The sequence below is a fragment of the Nicotiana sylvestris genome, chromosome 3 (assembly GCF_000393655.2).
Source record: "Nicotiana sylvestris chromosome 3, ASM39365v2, whole genome shotgun sequence".
Taxonomy (NCBI): Eukaryota; Viridiplantae; Streptophyta; class Magnoliopsida; order Solanales; family Solanaceae; genus Nicotiana; species Nicotiana sylvestris.
The window spans coordinates 1330286-1353832 of record NC_091059.1 but is presented as its reverse complement, the minus strand read 5'-3'; the positions used below and the strand labels follow the sequence as shown (position 1 = coordinate 1353832).

The window sequence follows — 23547 nt, the reverse complement described above, 5'->3', positions numbered from 1 at the left end:
TCATATCCTTCGCAAACCTAGAGCCATAACATGTTTCTCAAACATGTCTATAGATATCGCCTTTGTAAAAGGATTAGCTATCATGTTTCGCGTAGGAATGTACTGTAAATTTATCTCTCCACTTGCTACCATGTCTCTTACAAAGTTATACTTGATGTCAATATGTTTGGTCTTGCTGTGATACTTTGGATCTTTTGTATATGCAATAGCCGCTTGACTATCACAATATAGAGTTATGGCACCCTGAGAGTTCTTTGCAATATCCAAATGTTTAAAGAATCTCTTCAACCAAACAGCTTCTTGTACTGCAGACGCACAAGCTACGAACTCAGCTTCCATTGTTGAAAGGGCTGTACAGGTTTGTTTCTTACTTTTCCATGATATAGCACCACCATTAAGTAAGAAGGCATAACCGGATGTTGATTTTCTATCATTTCGATCACCAGCCCAATCAACATCTGTATATCCTCTCAAGTATAAATCATTTCCACTATAACATAGTGAATAATCTGCAGTTCCCTTCAGGTATCTGAAAATTCTCTTCACAACTTTCCAATGATCTCTTCCAGGATTGGATTGATACCTGCTAACTAGACCTACGACATAACAAATGTCTGGGCGAGTACACATCATAGCGTACATTAAGCTCCCGACAGCACTTGAATATGGAACTCAAGACATGTCTTCCTTTTCATTTTCAGTCATGGGACACATTTTAAGGCTTAAAGTTTCACTTCTCACTATAGGAGTATCCATGGATTTGCAACCATTCATGCGAAAACGCTCCAAAATTTTCTTTATATAAGTTTCTTGAGATAGACTCAATGACTTTTTGGAACGGTCTCTTTGGATCTTAACTCCAAGGATATAGTCTGTCTCACCCATATCTTTCATGTCAAATGACTTTGAAAGCCATGACTTGGTAGTTTTTAAATACTCTAAATTATTTCCGGCCAATAAAATATCGTCCACATAAAGAGAAAGAATTACAAACATCCCATTGGACTTCTTCACATAAATGCAATGGTCCTCATTGATCATGGTGAAATCATATGAGATCACATCCTTGTGAAATTTCAAATACCATTGCCTTGAAGATTGCTTCAGGCCATAAATAGATCTTTTTAATTTACAGACCTTCTTTTCTTGGCCTTTAACGATGAAGCCTACAGGTTGTTCCATGTAGATTTCTTCGTTTAGTTCTCCATTGAGAAAAGCTGTCTTCACGTCCATTTGATGTAATTCCAAATCCAAACGTGCAACAATAGCCAAAAGTAAGCGAATTGAGGTAAACTTCACAACTGGTGAAAATGTTTCCTCATAATCTATTCCAGCTTCTTGAGTAAAGCCTTTTGCCACCAATCGTGCCTTGTATCTTTCTATTGACCCGTCCGCTTTGAGTTTAACTTTGAGAACCCATTTGCTCCCAATGGCTCTACGCCCAGGCGGAAGATCAACTAGATCCCAGACTTTGTTGGTTTTCATGGACTCTAATTCTTCTTTCATTGCTTTCATCCACTCATCTTTTCCAGGGCTCGACAAAGCCTCAGTCACAGACTTTGGCTCATCCATTTCTGTGGGAGATGCCAAGAAAATATAATCTTCAATTTCATAAGTACGTTTGGGTATATTTTTCCTGGCACTCTTTCGTAGTTGAAATTCAGGTTCGTCATAAGGATTTTGGGATTGAGAGTTCCCACTCCCACTCAGATCGAGAATAAGATCTTGATCAATTTGATTATCAACTGTGTCAGAAGACACTTGCTGACTATCTGAGTTCAACATTTCATAAAGAGGCTCTTCATTCTTTACCTCACCCTTCTTTGGAAAATCATTTTCCAAAAAAATGACATCTCGCGATTCAATCTCAGTAACACTTCCATCCTCTAATTCACCAATGAACACATATCCTTTGGAGTGTTCTGAATATCTTATAAAGATACATTTCTTGCCTTTTGGACCTAATTTACCAAACTTGCTAAAAGAATCTTTTACATATGCAGCACAACCCCAAGGTCGTAAATCCTTTAAGTTTGGTTTATGACCAGTCCATAGCTCATAAGGAGTGGAAGAAACTAATTTAGAAGGCACTTTGTTTAATATATAAGTTGCAGTCAATAAAGCATCTCCCCAAAAGGAGATAGGTAAATTTGCTTGCACTGTCATGGACCTTATCATGTCCAGTAGTGTTCTCTTCCTTCTTTCTGCTACACCATTTTGTTGAGGTGTGTACGGAATAGTTAACTATCTGGTGATTCCCTTTTCATTGCACAATCTTTCAAATTCTTTTGAAAGATATTCACGCCCTCTATCGGTTCTTAAGGTCTTAATCCTTTTGTCTAATTGATTCTCAACTTCATTCATATATTTCTTAAAGCATTCAAGTGCTTCAGATTTATGAGAGATCAGATAGACATAATCAAAGCGTGTGAAATCATCAATGAACGTAATGAAGTATAAAGCACCAGACCTAGCCCTCATATTCATTGGACCACAGATATCAGAATGGATTAATTGCAATGGAAAATCAGCTCTCTTAGCCTTTCCAAATGGTTTACTTGTAATCTTTCCAGCAAGACAATTTTCACAAGTTGCCATTTCAATTTTAGATAAAGGACCTAGATGTCCTTCCTTAGCCAATCTATTCATTCGATCCTGCCCTATGTGACCTAATCTTGCATGCCATGTAATAACATCAACATCATTGTTACTAGAATAACATGCCATAACACAACGGTCAACATAATAGTTATACGTAGAAGGATTACAATCTAGCACAATAAAACCATCGTAACGATGTCCAAAACCATAAAAAACATTGTCTTGAGTAATTCTAAGACCACTGCAACTAAAGTTCAAATTGAAATCTAAATTTAGAAGAACAGACACAGATACTAAGTTTCGTTGAATCTCTGGAACATATAGGACGTCATGCAACATCAAAGATCGGCCACCACGCATGTCTATTCTGCAAGTACATATCCCCTTGACTTCAAGCTTTGCATTATTTCCCACATATACATGCTTTGATCCAGGTGGAACTCGACGAAACTCTATAACCGCTTCTCTATCGCGGCTCACATGGTCGGTGGCCCCTGAGTCTACAATCCACACAGGATAAGATTCAGTTAGTAAAACAGTGCTATAAACATATATAGCACTAAGAGATGCGTTTTGAAATGCTACCTTTTTCGGCTCAGTGCACTCACGAGCAAAATGCCCTGGAACTTGGCAATTGTAACACTTCATCTTGCTCTTGTCTTTCTTCTTGAAGAACCGTTTTCCTTTCTTGGAATTTGGCTTGTTTCTTTTCTTGGAGGGTACTTCTCTGGTCTCCTTACCCTTTCCGTCATTTTTCCAGTTTCTCTTGCGCTTGAAGCTTGATCTCTTTGTACCACTTGATTCTGCCACAAAGGTATTAGGTACAGCTTTAGCAGCACCAAGCTGCTCGTCTTCAAGCTCCACATGACGGGCAACATCAGCAAAAGTTTTGATGCTATCATTGTGGGTCAAGTTGACCTTTAAATGTTCCCAATTATTGGGAAGAGACCGAATCACTGCCTGAACCTGTTGCTCATCAGAGAGAACATGGCCAGCACTTTTGAGTTGGGCAATCATATTTGACATCACCCTTAGATGTTGCTTGACACCGTGATCATGACACTTTTTGTACGTGTCAAACTTGATTGTCAGCTGTCGAAGGCGAGTCACAGTGGTACCCCCATATGCCTCCCTTAAATGTGCCCACATGGCTTGAGCAGTAGGATATTGCTCACATTCGTGAATGAGATCATCAGCAACTGAACTTACAATAATTCCACGTGCAGTGGAATCTTTCTTTTTCCAAACATTGTAAGTTTCCAGATCCCTCCTGTGTTGGGCAGTGTTACCCTCCTCTGGGTGACTCATAATATGGTTAATACTTTCAAGAGCATCTTGCTCTTCGAGTACATACCACATCTTACGACTCCAGATATCGTAATTTTCACCGTTCAGTTTGTCACCCTTGTTCAAGTCAGTAATGATACTTTTTGATGCCATGTCTGTTATTAGAGACAATATTACAAGTTTAACTCATCAATATGTACTTCAGTTAATTTATGCATGTGATTACACACTCAAGAAAATTAATTGTAATATTAATTCTACATTTAGTATAGAATCGAACGGTCACTACGTTTCCATTCATCATCTATATCTAAATATTTTAATTAATATTAAGATAACTTCTTAGTGTGTACATATTTTAAGTCTCAATCCATTACAAAAGGATACAATAAACAATGCATGTAAGTAGTGAGACAAAAAACATAATATGAATTTCATTAAAATAAAACACATAATAACAATTTACATGTTTGCTAGGATATCCATATACCAATCGAACATTAACTCTTGCTCATATACGCTAAAAGGTGCACTAGGCCAAACATCATGATAAATCTCAATTAAAATTTCACCCCAAGGCTCTCGAAGAGAGTCCGCTAAAATAGCTAATGCTTCCCAATCAGTAATTTCTACGTAATTAGCCAATTCAGCTCTTTTTATCTTAAAGAGGTGTACATGTTCAGGAATGGAAACATCAGGGCCCATTTTAAATTCCTTAAACTCCCTAAATTTCTTTTCTCTTTCCCTTCGTTCAGCCCGATCTCTTAACTGATTTTTTCTCGCCCTTGGGACATTCCTGATGACTTCAGGCTCCGAGTCTGAATCATTATAGAAATAAGTCCTGCGACGACGTACCCTTCTACGTTGTCCCCTTCCTTGTCTTCGAGAACTCCCACTTGGAGTAATTCGAATTTGTCCCTCTTCAACCATATCTGAAATAGGACCAGGGAAACACTTAGAATGGTTAAAACCATTCAATGTGACAACATATGTCACAATAACTCGTAGAAGTATGTCAATATAAGAGTGGCTTAAACGAAGTGATTATTTAATATATATATTCAAAAAAAAATTATGGCAGTCTAGAATAATCAGTACATATTGTTGATATGTTAAATATGGATATCATGCACCTTATTCAAAAAAAAATGAGTCAATCTGTCACAGATATATAACAAAATCACGTAGTAACTCTATACAGTCAAAGACATATCATTGATTTTACGAACCATTTGATCCACTGTCATTGTCTAGTCATTTTCCCAAGAAGACTTTGACAAATCATAAATATATTTACTACACTAAAATGAATCACAAATTCATGTAAGAACAATAAATCATATAGCCAAAGATACTTTCTGACCAAAAAAGAAGGTGTGGTCAAATATCTACTTGTAACTAACTTTTAAAAATTTTGATATTTTGATTCAAACAAAACATCAGCATCACATCAACCACTTCTGTAATCAGAAGATTTGTGAGAGGGGTGGTTTCTTCAGTGTTTTTCCTTTTAAAAAAAATATGCATGTTGTGTGTATATCTCAATGTTGATCATATCTCTGGCAAGTTTGCAGGTAGTGCCATTGACATGAAAAAAAATATCTTTTGTTCACTTCGTTCAGTTTCCAGTAAACAAATTGTTCAAGAACTTTAAGGCAATATTCTTCAGTCGTGTATTTAAAATAACAGAACACACAATCCTGCTATGATACCAATGTTAATTAATAATCGCGGGGCGAGAACAACATTAGCGTACCTGTCAATGCTGCGGAAGAATTGTTGAACTCACCACCAAAAGAATTGCCCCAAGACGAACTTTGAATCTCTTGGAAAACAAAGTTTAGTTTCACAAACTATATGTCTTTGTTCTTGTGTGTTTTTGCGAAAAGAAGAAGAGAAATCTTCACTGTTATGGAAGAAGAAAATAGATGGAAAAGGAAGATCAAGAACCCACCCTTTTGTTTTTCTTCTGTTCGTGTCTTTCCTTTCAATATGAAGGCCAAGTTATTATGCAGAAAATAAATTAACTGTTATGGGAAACTTGCTCAACTGCATCCAACGTGTAGTAACTTCTCCAGAGAAGTAACTTTGTACTCAAACTCCATCTCTTCCCAAATGGGTTGGGTCAGCCCATATAGAGTGACCCGGTATCCGAATTTTAATACCCAACACTCACCAAGGGAAATCAAAAAAAGAAGAAGTAAACACGCAAAGAAGCTAAGAGGATTCAACATCTATTTTATATACACAAAAAATGTCTAACATTATATACATAATATAATTTTCGGTGAAGAGATTTTGGCGAATCCCCTTTCTGCCCACCTAGCCTCGCCCCTACTTCCATCTAGCTTTATGTTTTTTAATTTTACGACGATAAACGGACTACTTCTTTTTAGAGCGGGCTATTTCTAGGGCGAGGAATATATTTCTATTTAACTACTCCGATCACCCGCTCACTCACGGCACACATGCTATATGTGTGATGCCGACACCCTGATCTAGACATCCACTCCAGATTTCCCAACAGCACCAATAAAAAGTAAAATACAAATAAGAGTTATGGCATTCAATCTCATATTGCAAGAAATCCAAGAATTTCTGGGGGCACTAGCACGAGCAAAAATGGTTGAAAAGTCTACTGTTTAAAATAGAGTTCTACATCAGCTTGCATACATCTTAACTGATTCAACGAACAAGCTACAATCCACAAATACAAGTATTAAGACTCAAGCCAAAACTTGGAATCATCAAACCTAGGTTCTCCAAGATGTACTTAGATATTCCAACTTCTATATCCCCATTTTTCCAATTTCTCACTTCAAATGTCATATAATTTACCTCAAAACTACAGAAAAAATAACTTTTAAAAAAACAATAGTTTTACTTAACTAATAGCTTGTTTGGACGGTTGTTAGTTGTTACCTATTGTACTATAGATTGTTACTTTATATACACTATTTATTTTGATTGTTACTTAAATTTAGTTGTATCGTATCATTAAATACATCGTTATATAACGATGAAAAGTGTCATTTTGGGTAATGACCGATTTGGTGTGACTATATCGTTACCATATTTTTTTCTCTCATCTTGTCCTTCCTTATTATTAAATAATCCTATTTTATTATTTACCTTACCTTTTTATGTAATAATCCTACCATGTACCCTACTTTTTCTTTATAATATTACAAGTTAATTCTTTATATTGTTGGTGCGTGACATTATAAAATAACGAAAAATAATAAAATCTATTCAAACGTTGTATTCATCCAAACAAGTTGTTACTCAAAGTTGTTAAACAAAATGAGATACACGCACACACTATAAAGACGAAAAGTCAAAAGAAAAAAGAAAGAATCAATCTTTGAAGATAGATTCACATAGTTTTTCTAATGCTTTCCCATAATTTGAAAATAGAACCCTACGCCAACGTGTACAAAATCAACGTGCTTTTAGTTTACACATGTTGAGTGGATAATCAAAGGCGGATCGAGGATTTTGGAAAGACAAATACACTATTACAAAGAGGTGAATTCAAAATATAAATTTTACGGATTTAACCTTTAATTCTTACTATTGCAATGATTATGCTTTTCAAATTATAAATTCAAAATTAATTTTTTAAATAGTAATTTCTTACATATATCTATACTCTGTATCAGAATTGTTGGGATCAATTTAACTCATTAACTATATATTTACACGTTGCACTTAATTAATACACAAAATTGACACCATAGATGCCTCATTCCCGTACCCCGTGGGTGCGCCCAATTCTAGAAAAAAAATAAGGAAAAAACCAAGAAGATTGACATAAAATTTGAACTACCAAACCTTAGAGAGATACACTCAATACACATCGTATCAGTATCATATGATACTTTGAGCTTGGGTGTCGCGTGCACACAATGTGTGTGTGTATATATATATATATATATATATATATATATATATATATATATATATACATGATTTAGGGAGGGGAGCGCCCTAAGACCCCCCCCCCCCCACAGATGCCTCATTCCCGTACCCCGTGGGTGCGCCCAATTCTAGAAAAAAATAAGGAAAAAACCAAGAAGATTGACATAAAATTTGAACTACCAAACCTTAGAGAGGTACACTCAATACACATCGTATCATAATCATTTGATACTTTGAGCTTGGGTGTCGCGTGCACACAATATGTGTGTGTGTATATATATACATGATTTAGGGAGGGGAGCGCCCTAAGACCCCCCCCCCCCAATTGATATGCCTCCTGTGGATAACAGAAGAACACTAACAAACTTAAGAGGCCAAAAACTTTCTAAAAACAATTAAGTGTTGTACCAATCTCCAATTATACAAAAGAGGGGCCAAAATCAAAAGCAAAAACCATGAGTATACAACTAGATGCTGAAAACCAGACAAATAATTTTTCTTTTTTCACTTATTCTCGTCTATACATGGTATTTCAGCATATTAATACAAGAGGAATGGCAATAAACAATGACAATTATTCATGATATATTCAAAATGCATCCTATGATTGAACTCTTTTCTTCACCTAATTGGATAATACTTCCTCTCTTTACATGCTAATTTGTTCTGTTCCTCTATGCTGCCACAGTTCCCAACTTTCCTTGCTTTTGCTCTTGAAGCTGTGTTAATGCATCATCGATCTGAGCAAATACATCCTGCTTGGAAGCGCTTCCATTCACCTAAAACGAAAATAATTCAGAAGAACAGAATCATATTGCCTTTTTAAGGTTAAGAGATGATAACTCATGCACGCACCTGGAAATAGAGGAATTATAATATGTCTCGATCAAGTAAGGGATAGAGGAGTGTTAAGAGGGACCATTTCACCGATTTGCTTCTTCCCTTAGCTAAAATATAATATCGCTCATCGAAGATGTTTGGTACCAATTGAGAGAGAATAGCTTCTTTTCATCTCATATGAGAAAGTTTCAAGAAGTTACTTTATGGGGGTAACACTAAAACCTCACTTTGACACCTTGCGAAATTTGAACTAATGGCGTGCATCTATTACACGTCCTGTGTGTACTATTATTGTTCAACTTCAACCAAAGCCTTGGGCTATTACATTTTACACATTCACAGTACCCAGAATAGGATTCATCTTCAAAATACTTTTCCTTTGTCTTTTGGGTGGTGGGATTTGGGGGGGGGGAGGGGGGAGGTTGGGTTGTTTAAATCTTGCAAGGTATTGCTGTAACTCCTCTCAGTCCTTTTATTGAGCATAATGATGCCAATCAGGGTGCATTCATTTGTTATACAGCATCACACCGTTCCGTTCCCTTAACGATGATGTGACAAGTGCATTAAGGAAAATAAGGTGGAACTTAAGACCATAAACTCTAGATACATTTAGTTCTTACTTCTTTATTACCTCTACAACTAGTTTATGTACTAGCAGCTTTAAGAATTAGGATAACTAAAAACTAGAATTGCTCCATGGTTGATATGCTAACTAATAGCCCGTTTGGCCAAGCTACAAAAATCAGCTTATTTTGAGAAGTGCTTTTTCTCAAAAGTACTTTTGGTGAGAAGTAATTTGTGTTTGGCTAATTAGTTTGAAAAGCACTTCTGAGTAGCAATTAGTGTTTGGCCAAGCTTTAAAAAACTGCTTCTAAGTGTATTTTTCTAAAAAGTGCTTTTGGAGAGAAGCTACTTTTTTCTGCTTCTCCTCAAAAGTTTTTTTTTTTTTTCCTTCCAAAAGCTTGGCCAAACACCTCAATTTTTGGCCAAAAGTGCTTTTGGCCAAAAAAAAAAACACTTCTGGCCAAAAAGAAGCTTGGCCAAACAGGCTATAACTCCTCTTTCTAGAGCTGCTTATGATGTTGCACGGTGTCGGTCGATGAACTCAAAGCTACTTATGATGTTGCATGGTGTCGGTCAATGAACTATTCAAGGGTCTATTCCAAATTTTACATATTAATAAGAAAGTTGAATAGGTTCTTCAATAAGCAAGGAGATACTTGAACAGATAAAGAATTGCATCGAGAAAGAGAAGAACAAACAAGAGCATCTAGGATAAAGAACGCGGTGAAGAAAGTGGTAGTTAAGACACTATCATGCGGCCAAGGCAATGCTTTATCGAAGAAATTGAAAGAGCTTCTCATTTATCAATCAAAAAGACAGCAGAGCAGTATCTGTTTAGAGGACAGCAGATTATAACCACAACAACACTAGTCACAAGCTTAGATGATTTTCTGTGCCTCACTACCAATGTGTCCCATATAAAATTGCAGTTTTTGGTACTATTTTTCTAATCAAAGTCAATTAATGAACAGAAAGGACAGCAAGACGAGATTTATGGTATACTTGAACCAACAATTGATTACTTCATTTCTTAGAGCAAATATAATGCATGTATAATTGAGAATCCATATCTTATTGATGGACCCATAATACCCTTTTTCTTTTTAGGAAAATAACATTGATCCATAATACCTCAAAAATTATCAAGCAATAATTCATTAATGGGGTTTTCATTTGCTATGTAAATTCAACAGTTTCAGTATCCAGTCATTTCATTTCGCAGTTTAAGGTCAAGTAACTTTTCAAAAGAAGATTGGCAAAAGGAGTACCTTGACTGTGATATCTTTATACAAGGAGAGAACTGCCTCCACATTTTGATGGTGAGTGTGCAAACGCAATTTAACCTGAAAAGGTAATTATAAGAACGATCAGAGAAAAACCAAGCTTATAATAATATATACTTCTGGCTTTAAAGATACATAAACTGAATCTGGAATAAGAAGAGAACATAATAACAAAATGGTTTAGTTGAAGAGGAAAATTGCAGAACAGCAGCAGCATTTTCAGGTCCAAACGGTCCTTTTAGGTCAAAGATTGCCGGTTGGATTTCTAATTTTTTCACCTTTTTTTGGAGGGCGAGACAGTTGGCTTGTGTTGGGCGGGGGAGGGGGTGGACCGCAGTTGTGAGGAAGAGAGAAGGAGCTTAGAAGGGGGATAACTTTATTTAAAGGCAAACTAATGAGTCAAAAGGGAGGCAAATGTCAACTGAGAGCCAGATGAGTTTCACATGAAGGAATTTGATTCAAAAGCTTCACATCAAACCAACTGCAAATAAATACCAGGAAAGTTAAACCAACAATGATACCGTATTTTTTTATAAGTAACCAAGAAAGGTAACGTTGATTAATTCATGGACTAAAACATGCCTTTTCTTCAGTGTCGTCAAAGCGCTGAGTAAGCCTAGCAGCAATTTCTTCCGTCTCTGGTGGAGAATACTTCAAATGGTAAATTTTCCCCGTTACTGGATCTAGCCTACGGCCGACCACTCTCTCAACAAGAATTTCTTCAGGTACCTATACACAAAAAAACTTGTGATAGAATGAAGGTGGATTACATAGTGAAACTTCCTGGAGTTACAGTCTACTGCAAGAGAAACAAAGGAAAGGTCAAGGAACCTCAAAGTATTTTAAAGTTTCTCTCTAAGTAATGAAATCACATAATTTTCCGTATGGCCTTAACAAAAGGAACTTCACTAAGAAAAGAATGAAAGAACACGAGGCACAGGGCCACTGCAGAACCTCACTTCCAGAAGAATAAAGAGGTCTGGTTGGAAGCCAAATTCTTTGAGTGCTATGGCTTGAGAGGAGCTCCGAGGGTATCCATCTAAAAGCCAACCCTTCTCTTGAGAATCTAGACCATTTAACCGTTCTTTGACCATCTGCACCAGAAGGAACCACTTATTACCAATCAATAAGATTGCCTGAATTAATGTCAGTTTCCGACCTAGAAAGCATACTAAGCAATAGCATACTGACCAAAGCAGGCAGTGCATGAAGTAAACCTACCGTCACAACTATTTCATCGGGTACCAATTTCCCTTTATCCATGTATTCCTTTGCTTGCTTCCCATTTTCGGATCCTGCAGCAATTTCTGCCCTCAGTAAATCTCCAGCAGCAATATGCACCAAACCATACTGCACACACATGAAAACTGGATTGACACTATTTCTCCTCACAGATGACTACATACTGAGGAACACAGAGGGTATAGGAAGCAACTAAAAGCATATTCAGGGAACCACTGTACATTACATCCCAAATGAGGAAAGGAATAACCACTTAAACAGCACATCGATCAAACAAAAGCTAAATTATCCGAGACCCATAAAGCATGTGAATTCAAGCAGCCTGGGCTTCCATTACAAATAAGACAGAGAAGCTTATTTCATTCCCACTTTTGGTTGGGAGGCATTTTCTACATATTGGTTAAGCCCACAATGTACATGAGAGAACATATCAAATTGACAGGAATGTTGATAAGAATTCACTTTAGACACAAATAAAGATACCTAAGATTAATAACGGAATAAGCATAGGGAAAGCAATATTGGTTTAGGACACCAAGAGTCTCCTTCAAAAATGTAGTATGAGCCAGAGAACAAAGCTTTTAGCCTACTCTGGAGCTGAGTGACCACTCTTGTGGTTCTATGTAGTTTACGGTATCTAGAGAAATCCAAAAAATCCTGGATAAAACAAGAGCTGGAGATTGTAAGCACGATACTAGCAAAGAAGTGTTTGCAAGCAATTGCTAGTGCATAGCTGATGCAGGATTGGTCAAGTTCAAGTACATGGTTGTCCAGTAATATGGTGTGTGCAAATGATTGTGGGAAGTTTCAAACTTGAGACCTTGACGTTGTCTATCCGAGCCACTTTTATTTCCTCATCAACTTTGGACGTGTATACTTAAGCCCTACCCGTACCCTACCCGCCAAATACATAAATTTGATTTGGGAAGCTCTCGAGAACCCAACTTCCTCCAAGGTCCCTCCATCATCCAAGGTAAGTTCTAATGACGTCTCTAAGTTAATTTCAATTCCCCACCACCTTATTAACATGGGTAAACCTTGCAAATCACTAGATATTCGATTGAGACATCATTGGTTGAGAAACGAAACCCTAGAACTCGAATTCAAGAGAATTGAACTTCAAAAAGGTAATGCTTCTACTCCCTAATCATTTATAGCCATGAGTTGATGAGTTCTTGGGAGAATAGTAAATGAGTTTGATAAAGAGAATTATATGAACTATGCTAGGGGGTTGTTGACTTAAGATTGTTGTAATGAGAAACAGTGTTAGTTACATCTATTTGGGATTGTAGAATCACCTAGAAGAAGTAGAATGAGAATTGGCTGAAGAAAACACCATTAAAAAGGGCTATGAGGCTTTACACCCATAAGGTGTTTGATAAAATGCCTAAGTGACTAAAACATGAGCATTAGTGCTAATATTGGTTCCTCTTGATATATATTGCCATAGATCATCGTTGAAAGAGGCGACAAACATTGTGATACGCTTAAAAAGACCAAAGTCAAGGTATGTCAGATTAACTCTCTATATTTGGGAATGTTAATGATTCTCCCTACACTATTTTTCTTTTACAGCATTACTGATTGCCTCAGAAATATAGTTAAGCTTAGTTCCTTGAATAGTTGCAGAATCTATTCTCTAGCTTCGTAATTAGTTCAAGACTTTCATTCCGAACGTTGTGAGCTCAATACGTAATCAATATAGACTTGTGTTTAATGCCCATGAGTCTCAGTCTAGATTACTCAACATGTCATAAACAATTGAAGCTTCAGTTCATGAATACATATCTCAGTCTAGTCCTATTCAACATTCCTGTATTAGGTAACTTAGTATGATTCAGTATCATATATTGCAGTATGATTCTTAGTCCCTGATTTTAAATCCATAAATGTTGAACACTTGTATTTGGGCCTGAGGCCGCAGTTTATGCTTTATACATCATTGGGCCTGAAGCCGCAGTTATGTATACGTATACTTGCGCCCCACGCCGCAGCTTGTGCACATTTATATTGGGCCTGAGGCCGCAGCTTACTTACTCAGATAAACAGGTGATTTCTCATTCAGAACAGGTAGTATTCATGTCTTTACTCCTATGTTCAGTTCAGTTCTCAGTTATCAGTTTCAGTATTTACGGTTCTTTCTTTCAGTTGCTTTACATACCAATGCAATTTAACCTTTATCTTATCAAAAAACATACCAATGCAATTCAAATGTACTGATGTCCCTTTCGCCCAGGGCCTGCATCTTGCGATGCAAGTAACGATTTCCAGGTTGACAATCCAGAGCGCTAGGATTCTCGTACCAGCTATTTGGCGAGCCCCAATTCTTTCGGGGCATTATCATTAGTTTACAGTCTTTTAGTATTTACTGACAGTCAGTATTTTCAGTAATTCATTAGAGGATTCATAGACTAGAGTAACAATGGCTTTTCATGTTAAATAATGTTGGCTACAAATATGTTTCAGACTTATATTTCGTACTTTAATTTATATCATCCAGACTTTCAGTATATCAGCATATGTTAGTTTATCTTCCGCATAGAGTATGTTATGATATTGCATGTTGATTCAGCCACCACATGTAGTTAGGCACTGGGTGCAGTGTTATGTTCCGCCCAGGTTCAGGGCGTGACAATTCGCACTTGTCGAAAACATAATTAAATAATTCAAAGTGAACCTCTTCTATTAGCATAAGTTTCTATGACAATCACATGGTATAGAGCGTGGTACCATAGCAAGCAGAGCTCCTAATTTCAAGTCTCACATTCATCCATGACCCAATAATTGAAAAGAATTTTCACATGTTTGGCACAAGAAAAAGAGTTTTACCCGTATGTGAGGGGGCGTGTTCAAAACATAACTAAGTAATCAAAAGTATGTTCTTTCTAAAAGTTTAAGATTTCAGATGAGACGGTGACACAATTCAACAACACTATGATTTGGGATGGTGAAATATGTGTTACGAGTAAGTTAAGGAGGTTCAGAATTGAAAAGGAAAAAACAACCCAAAATCAAGTGATGTTGCGGTCGCAACAGCAGACTTGTGGTCGGAGCAAAGAGAGAAAATGAGGCAGTGATCCTTGGAACATAATTCACGATCGCATGAGGCTGACCGTGATGGTAGTCCTATTGAGGCTGAATCCCTCACAAATCTTTAGCTTTCACTAACAATTTTTTTTCCAAAAATCTATTAGATCTATTGAAACCCAAGTTCAACTTAAGCAAGTTTTCATTCAAATTCAACTTCATCTAATCTTTCTCACTTCTTTCAGCTTCAGTTCAAATTTTGTCCAAATGCATACTAGAAATCCTAGACCAACTCATTAGGAAAAGAAAAGTCAACACTTCTACACAAAGAATAGAACTAGTACCTTGTCGGTAATGAGCTCGCATTGTGTCCCTTTCCCAGAAGCAGGAGCACCAGATATCATTATCCTCAAAGGCTCTGCCTTTTTAGCACATCCCAAAACCTAAATTTTACAAATCAAGATTCAATCATAACTCAAAATTAGCTGAAATAATCAAAAGGGTGTGCAATTCAAAGCTCGAAATACCAGGAAACTGGCATCGTTGGGAGGCGGAACTCTCCGGCAATGAGTTCTGAAAAGGGTTTGACGTGAGTGAAGGGAAGAAGATTTAGAAAACGACAAGTGGGAGGAGGTAAAGGGTCGGTGAGAAGGGACTAATGAAGAGGAGGAATGCTTTTGGGGGTTTGACTTCGACGAGATAGATGTGAAGCTGAGAGAGGAGCAAAAAGCCATGGCTGCTGCTCTCTGCTGTCCCTTTCTCTATCTCCTTTTGTGCCTGATTTATAGCCTCACGTTTTTGGAGTTTAAGTGAATTTATGTGTGTTTTGTTGCAATTTTTTTTCCTATTTTCTTTTTATTTGGTTGGAATACGATTTATACCGGTATAATTATATTGGAATAAGTTGTGGTGAAATTAGTTATGTTGGGTAGGGGTGGGCATCGGTCGGTTCGGTTCGGTTTTGAACATTATCGGTTTTGTCTATCGGTTATCGGTTTACAAATATCATAACCCTATAACCAAACCGATAAGATATTGGTTATCGGTTATCGGTTAATCGGTTATATATCGTTATCGGTTCGGTTATCGGTTTACCCGATAAGATAAAACAACTAAAAAAATTTGCAATACATAAAACAAAGAAATCAAACGCTAGAACGTGTAAACTGCCAACTTTTGTTGTTTCTTAACAAAAGCACGCTCTCACTTCTATGCAGTATCTACTGATGTCTGGCGGAGAACTGGTGGTGAGTCTTGCATCTTGACTCTTGGGGGCTGCGACGGAAACAAGAATGAGAACTGAGAGACAAACGACTGAAGACTGAAGACTGAAGAGTGAAGAGTGAAGAGGGAATTAGGAAAATAAATAACCCTAGTATATACTTAAGGGTAAATTAGTAAATTACATCATTCTTATTGGGTTATCGGTTTTTACCCAATAACAAAAATGCGAACCGAGCGCGAACCGATAACCCAATAAAAAATAAAATTTAACCTGTTACCGAACCGTTAACTCAATAACCCAATCCCGATAACCTAATAAAGAATTAACGGTTCGGGTTATCGGTTTTACCCGATATATGCCCACCCCTAATGTTGGGATTGTTATTTATTCATTGTTTGGTATATTGTATTAAGAATGATAATTGCATAATTTCTAATAAAGAAGGTATAAGTTATACCGTTGCTAATTACCCCACCTTCTATAAGGTATAAGTTATTCCGGCGTTAAAATTAACACCGAGATAACTTATATCTAGTTTGCTAATCAAACAAAATATTAAGATGGTATTAAATTTTTATACAACCATTATACCTTCTTATGTCTCATACCAAACGACCCCTTAGCCGTTGTTAATAAAGGCATAATACACGATAATAAACCCAGACACGTTCATGAGTGGGGCAATAAAAGCTCGAATATAAATTTGAGCTCATACTCGTTTTCTTTCCAAATCAAATTCAATTTTTAATGAAATTTATAGTAAATTTGTAATTGATCTTTTTCATTCAAACTTAATAGTTTAGAGTCTATTCTATTGGTTTATCTCAACTTAACATAATTATACATTTGATTGCAAGAATAAGAGATAAAAATCTGGGAACAAAATATGAGATTATTTTATTTTACGCTTTGTTGTTTTGATTTTGGTATATATGATATGTGGATCCTTGTGCCGAGAGTCTTTCGGAAATAATTTATGTATCCTCTGGGGTAGAGATAAGGTCTGCGTACACACTATCATCCTTAACCCCCACACATGAGATTATAGTGGTTGTTGTTGTTGTATATATGATCTCTGAATTAATTATATCGTAATTGTATATTTATATTTAACTTAACGTGAAATAGCAATCTAGGGATTATATAAAATAATCAAATAACAAAAATGCCCTTCCTAAAAGTTCTTCTTCCAAAGACATTTAAGAGAGTCAAGACTAAAATTGAAAATGAAAATTTATCCAAATTTATCATACGTAAAATCAACATATATTTTATACTACACCCCATGTAACTCATTTTATAATATACCTCACGTAAAATCAAATACATATTTTATACTAATAAACCAAATAACTACCAATAAAAATATATTTATAAGTATTATTATTATTATTTAATTCCATATTATAATCCTTATATAATAATATCAACATAATTTGTACACAATATTTTAGTGGAAGTAAAATTTAGAAAAGTTCAAATTTGTTTAAGGACAAGGGTGTGTTTGGTATGAAGGAAAATATTTTTCGAAAAATATTTTCCAATTTTCCCATGTTTAGTTGGCTTAAATGTTTTGGAAAACATTTTCCTTATGAACTTATTTTCCTCTAATTGGAAGAAAATATTTTTCTTATCAAAAACAAGAAAAACATTTTCCAAAACTCCTTCTCAACCTTCCCAACCCCACCCCCTCTCCAAAAAAGGCTTTTTTTTTCAATTTCAGTTTTTCCGTTACCACCCACCCTACTACCCCTCCATCCCACTGCACCCCCTCACACTCTCACCCCCACACTGTTTTTTTTTACAATTTCAAATTTTTGTTTTTTCGTTTTTCTGCACCAACCCCCCAACCCGCTCAAAAAAGTTGCTTTTTTTTGTAATTTAAATTTCTGTTTTTTTTTTGTTTTACTGCTCCCCATGCCCCTACCCCCTCCCCCTCCGGAAAAAAAATATTTTTTAAATATATTTTTCAGTTTTAATTTTTTATTTATCGGTTTAAAGGTTCAAAATTTTACAAGTTTTAAAATTATGAGTTTGGAGGTTTATGTGTTTGGAAGTTTACGGGTTTAGAAATTATAAAGTTTACGGGTTCAAAATTCCACAGTTTAGAAAGTTTAGCGGTTCGAAAGTTTATGAAATTTGTGGGTTCAGAAGGTTGTTGGTTTGAAAGTTTATGGCTTCATGTTTATTATATCTAAATTATTTATAAATACTCTTTAGAAGTCATTTTCCTTAATTTGCGTACCAAACACTGGAAAATGAATAAAATTACTACTTGTTTTCCAAGAAAATATTTTTCACGGAAAATATTTTTCGTTATACCAAACACACCCCAAGTTGCCTTTGTTTTTACATACGTTACTAGTATACTTACCTGCGCGATGCGCGGATCGTTTCAAAGGAAAAAAGAGGGGAAAAAGATATTAGAAACATATATAAATTGCAGACTACATTTAGCAATCACATTCAGAGGAATTAAACCAAAAAAACAAATAGATGAATTTTATCGGATTTTCTCTATAAAATTATTGACAGGGACCACCAATTATCAAGAGAAGTTACATCATACTGGGGTAATGCTACACCAGTACTTGGCTTTAAAAGGATTAGTCCACCTGAGAATACAAAAAAAAAATTGTCTCATGTTGTGATCAACAAAAAATAAAAAACAGTTAAAGATATATATAATCACAGTAATTAAGACATCACCTTCAATTGTGTTGTACATTGGATCACAAGTATATGCGCACATGAGCAAGTCAATCATGTTGGTCGATGATACAAATGAAGACTCGTATCGATAACCAAAATCCTAGAAATACCTAATCCTTGTTAGCAGAATCTATATAACAGTTTTAAGTATTAGATAAAATGCATACAATAAGAACATTAATTCTCATCAAGATTATGTGTCAATTATTGATATAGCAGCCATCATGTTGTTCCAATCGAAAACACCTTCATTAGAAACTACTTATTCCTTTACAGTTTAGGAACAAAGTTCTCTGTTGCATACTTAAGGTAAGTTATTGCTACCCGTAGAAACAGATGTATATTACAAACTATTAGATGAATTGATCGGCAAAACATTTGTTCCTCGTTCCTCTTTAATATTGGTCACCCTACCGTGTGCTGCTAAATTTAGTATCTAATAAAAAAAAACTAATAAGGGTATGTCATGCAGTAAAACCAGGTATCAATAAAGGCAAAAAAAATAAACTTACCCAGCTATAAGGCAATAAAAAGTTCTCTATTTATTAGCAAAAGACAACGATGTATTAGATTACTTGAACATGAAAACTTCAAGGCAAAGACATTAAAAGGAACTTCCATCTTATGCACTCATGTAAAGATCAAGGTTAAAATTTATCTCAAATTCAAAAGAAAATCAACATAGATAATCAAGAAAAGAGTATTCTTACATTCCCCAAAAAAGGGTCTCAATCCAAAAGCAGAGCAACACCTCAATTCACTATAGCCTCTAGTTGTGGCACAGTAAGTATTACTATTGTCTCCCTAGTTTCATTTGATTGCCGTCTCATATCCTGAAGTACATAACGAAAGAAGCAAATATCAGTGAGAGATGTACAATATTTTCACAATCAAGAAAGTTTTATACTGTTGCTGGAAATCTAATTCTAGACAATCCCCATAATGAGCCTGTTGATATACTTACATGCCTAATTTTGACATAACTTTGTTGTAACATTGAGGCTATAGAACATGAGAGTCACGGATGACAACTGGTTGTACAATATTATATGTATCTGCAACAGGAACTCATTCGCTTCAACATGTAGACTATTAAAAATAAGATTATTGCTTTATCATCACAACAACGTAAGACCATAAGTAGAATAGTTGTTACTTATTCCCAAATCACTTAGATTCTGTTTAAAGTTTATTTTAAACCCATCACATCCATCATAGCATATTTTTTATGTTCTCGTCTTCCTTTCCGCTAATTTTGTGTCAGATTTATTGGTGCATTGGTCATGCCAAGAAATAACAGTCCTAGCCGATTGGTTCTAATCATCTATAAATAATGTTAGAAGGATCCATGTTTGGTATATGCACATCTTCATTATTGATTAACCATTTAAGATGCAAACATATTTAGATAGGAAAAAAGCATAGTTATATATGGTGCGTGTAAGATTTCGAAATACATTCTTTCCTATTTTCCATCCAAAAGTTCTATAATGGGAGGTTATTATCCCAAAGGGGGGGGGGGGGTTCCTATAGTTTAGAATTTTAAAAATATTTTTTATTATAAAGAATTTCACATTCTCAACAAATAATCAGAATAAATATCAAATAAAAGTTTATAACTCTCTAACAACACAAGATGGTGATAACACTTTACGCTGCGATCAAAGTTAACAACAACAACAACAACAACAACCCAGTGTAATCCCACTTAGTGGGGTTCATGGAGGGTAGTGTGTACGCAGACCTTACCCCTACCCAGGGTAGAGAGACTGTTTCCAAATAGACCCTCGGCATCCTTCCCTCCAAGAACTTCCCACCTTGCTCTTGGGGAGACTCGAACTCACAACCCCTCTTGGAAGTGGAGGTTGCGATCAAAGTTAAGTATTACCTAATTGAATCCAACAAAGTGAATACAGAATAAGCAAACACAATATTGTTGTTGATGAAAATGATCTTATCCATGATAATAATAGCGAAAGATAGCGTCTTTCCAATTTCAAAATAGTAAAAAATCAATTATATTCTAAGTACTGTACAAACTACTAAAGAAGTTTAAGTTTGTTTTTCTTCATAAATCATCAAGAAATATAGATACACACGAAAGAGGAAAGTTGCTAGATGCCGAAGAGAGGAGGAGAACCAAAGGAATGGAACTGTCATGGATGTGTATGAGAGTCATGGAATCAAACTGCTTAGCTTGGGTTTAAAGTTCATTTTATGGTAATTACAAAAAAAAAATTGATAATTTGTTTTTGGTGAGGGTCAGGAATGATCTTCTACGCAAAAATCCTTACTTAGCCAATAAATTTGCAACATATTAATTCATTACAATCATACGTAGCACCAGAACTCCTAGAGAGCAACTATGTACGAAGTAGATTAAATGTAGAAGAATGTTTACCTCAATGAGCCCCAAATGGCACAAAATTTTATTTTAAGCAGAGCCAATACAAATCACATAGTCGCTTTAATCTTGATCGCTTCTCATCCTTCAAAGTAGCCCGACACCATCAAATAGAACCTCTGCAATAGCCAATATGATGGACAAAAAAAATAGCCTAGAAAAATCATCCTTGGAAGTATGCTCAAATAGGGAATTACCATTTTCTTAATAAATCAAGCAATAATCAACAAAAACATGTTATTGTTCCACTTTTAATCAATGGTTTAATGAAAAAATAAATTGCATAAATTTACTTCCTTGTGGACAAAATGATCGAGCAACTCTTGAGAGAATTACTAAAATAGTAGCTCAACTCCATTATCCTCTTTTTGCAACTCGGATTCGCCATGCTAGTCTCATCCATGGACAATCTTAACAGAATGAGCATCAAGTGCTAATACCGCATATTGAGAAATAGTCAATATGTAACGTGCTAAAATGAACACAATAGTATATGACTGTAGTATATTAACGAATATGTAAATAGTTCAAAATAGAAGTAAGTCTAAAGTGTAAAAACCTAATCTTTTCATCCATCAAAATAACCTCAATTAAAAAAGGACTATCAGGTCTGTCGTATTCGATAACTGCAACACTTGCGATGCACACTTGTTTGTCCAATGATCATAAAAACACACAGAAATCTTCACTAAATCAATTCTCAAGATGCTTATTAACTATGTCTAGTCATCTTAAAGCATTTTTGTTTCTCATGCACGTCTATATGGAGAAACCTTTCTAAGGGTTTGAGTTATGGATGTACTTACTATCCCAAAGGCATAAAGTGATAGAATTGAAGAATTTTTTTTAGGTTGGCTAGAGACCGTTCCGTTATCTACAATTGTTTCCTCTCTAATTAATTTATCTGTAAAAAAAGATATTTTGATTTTTCAAAAATTCTGGCCTTACGCTGCAGGGCAAAATAGGCTTTTTCAGACTCAACAATTAAACCCTTTGATAGGTAAATTTTTCCTCTGAATTAAATGCAAAAACTTTATTTAGGCACAAGCATTTATGACCAAAAACTTGAGCAATAGCTCTCATGATCAGTGGATTCCACAGATTATTCCTCATTGATATAGACACCTTTTTTTCGCCTGCTTGCTAATGCAACACCCCATTTTTGTGTACTTGAGGATTTCACAACTTGCAAATTACTATAAATATGAAATTTTGGATTTAAACGCATATTACACAAAGGGAAACTGAAAGAAATCTAGACATGCCATATTATGTATCATCAACAACAACAGTAGCAACGAACAATAGATGGAAACAGAGGCAAATGGGCACAATACTTTTGAGAATTGAAGAGATTTCAACTTTCAAAATATTTTCTCTAGTCTCTCAAAAAATCTATTCCTTGTTGATAGAAAGAAGATAATTACAATTCAAATACTGATTTGTTATGTACTAATTTTGGCTGTACCTGAAGAAAGAGAAAAAATATTCGGTGGAGTTCCCGTGATCCAATAGATTGTTGCTCCGGCTCCGACAACTGAATCCCAAAAAGGGGGAAACCCAATATAAGGCCTACTATGGAAAAAATGAAAAAGAAGAAGAAGAATTTCATACAAAGATACATGACGTAAGCATGAAACTTTATACCTTCAAATCTTTATCACAATCGGTAAACCTCTCTCCCTTGTTGATTTCTTTTCGCCCTTGGATTTAGCGATTTTAGGTTTTGATTAAACGATTGTTGGGTTCAAACACATACTTAAATTACGAGACTCTTTTAAGTTTCGATTTAAGACAAGACACACTTCCACAACGTAAAGACAAAAACATGCTAGTATTACTTTTGATAATGTTAATCTCAACAAAAAATAGAAAGATACGTGCAATAAATCTCTGAGTCTCTTTGTGGCTGAAAGGTACCCGTAAAGGAGGCAGAATCTCGGTACAGTAGAGGATTAATCGGAGAAGAAAATGGTTAGAGTTGAAGAGGATCTTAAAGGAGGCAGAATCTCGATGTAGTAGAGGATTGATCGGAGAAGAAAATGGTTAGAGTTGAAGAGGATGTTAGAGAGCAATTACATGGATCCCGTTAGTTATATGACGCTTTGTTTTCATACAATTACTAAGATCGTGCAGATTGTGGGAATTGGAATGTGAATGCGTGTGGGTTCTTTTTTAGTTTAAAAATATAGTAGTATTTAAAAATTAAAAAAGAATAGAGTTATATGTGGTGATAACTTCTTCGCAATGTAAAACGGAATCGACTTTTTAAAAAGAGAAATTAGTTATACCTAAATTATAATAACTAATTACCTAAACTTTAACTAATTTGGCCTAAAATTGCTACATGGCAAAATCTTATGGCTCAAACAAGTTGGCCTTTTGTTAACCGACACTTTGAAATTCCAAAAGAAGAACCGCTAGAACCGGAGCCCCGACAA

At 35.5% G+C, this 23547-nt stretch overlaps 2 protein-coding genes and 1 long non-coding RNA gene across 4 annotated transcripts; all 3 read right to left on the bottom strand.

The window, feature by feature from the left end:
* On the bottom strand, window positions 1-630 carry LOC138886830 (secreted RxLR effector protein 161-like). Its single transcript, XM_070168525.1, has one exon. The coding sequence runs from the start codon at window positions 628-630 to the stop codon at window positions 1-3; it is 630 nt and encodes a 209-aa protein (XP_070024626.1).
* A 7545-nt stretch (window positions 631-8175) lies between these two features.
* LOC104211400 (adenylate kinase, chloroplastic) lies at window positions 8176-15560 on the bottom strand. Its single transcript, XM_009760449.2, has 7 exons — window positions 15293-15560; window positions 15110-15208; window positions 11718-11846; window positions 11456-11590; window positions 11079-11225; window positions 10482-10556; window positions 8176-8588 (listed from the first exon to the last, which is right to left on the bottom strand). Exons 1-7 carry the CDS (start codon window positions 15497-15499, stop codon window positions 8484-8486), a joined length of 897 nt encoding a protein of 298 aa, XP_009758751.1. The 5' UTR covers window positions 15500-15560; the 3' UTR covers window positions 8176-8483.
* Window positions 15561-18436: 2876 nt separating this feature from the next.
* LOC138886837 (uncharacterized) lies at window positions 18437-23259 on the bottom strand. 2 transcript variants are annotated; one of them, XR_011405750.1, is made up of 7 exons: window positions 22754-23259; window positions 22575-22643; window positions 21104-21225; window positions 19667-19757; window positions 19413-19535; window positions 18700-18802; window positions 18437-18605 (listed from the first exon to the last, which is right to left on the bottom strand). It is a non-coding gene; the product is annotated as an uncharacterized lncRNA (long non-coding RNA). The 2 variants fall into 2 exon arrangements; XR_011405751.1 differs by lacking the exon at window positions 19667-19757.
* Window positions 23260-23547: the final 288 nt, after the last annotated feature.

Bases quoted from the DNA above. Each gene is read 5' to 3' on its own strand.
- LOC138886830 (XM_070168525.1), bottom strand. From the start codon at position 630: ATGTGTACTCGCCCAGACATTTGTTATGTCGTAGGTCTAGTTAGCAGG.
- LOC104211400 (XM_009760449.2), bottom strand. From the start codon at position 15,499: ATGGCTTTTTGCTCCTCTCTCAGCTTCACATCTATCTCGTCGAAGTCA. The intron at 15,209-15,292 runs GTATTTCGAGCT...TGTAAAATTTAG, and splicing joins CCAACGATGCCAGTTTCCTG to GTTTTGGGATGTGCTAAAAA. The intron at 10,557-11,078 runs GCATGTTTTAGT...TTACCTTTTCAG, and splicing joins TTGACGACACTGAAGAAAAG to GTTAAATTGCGTTTGCACAC.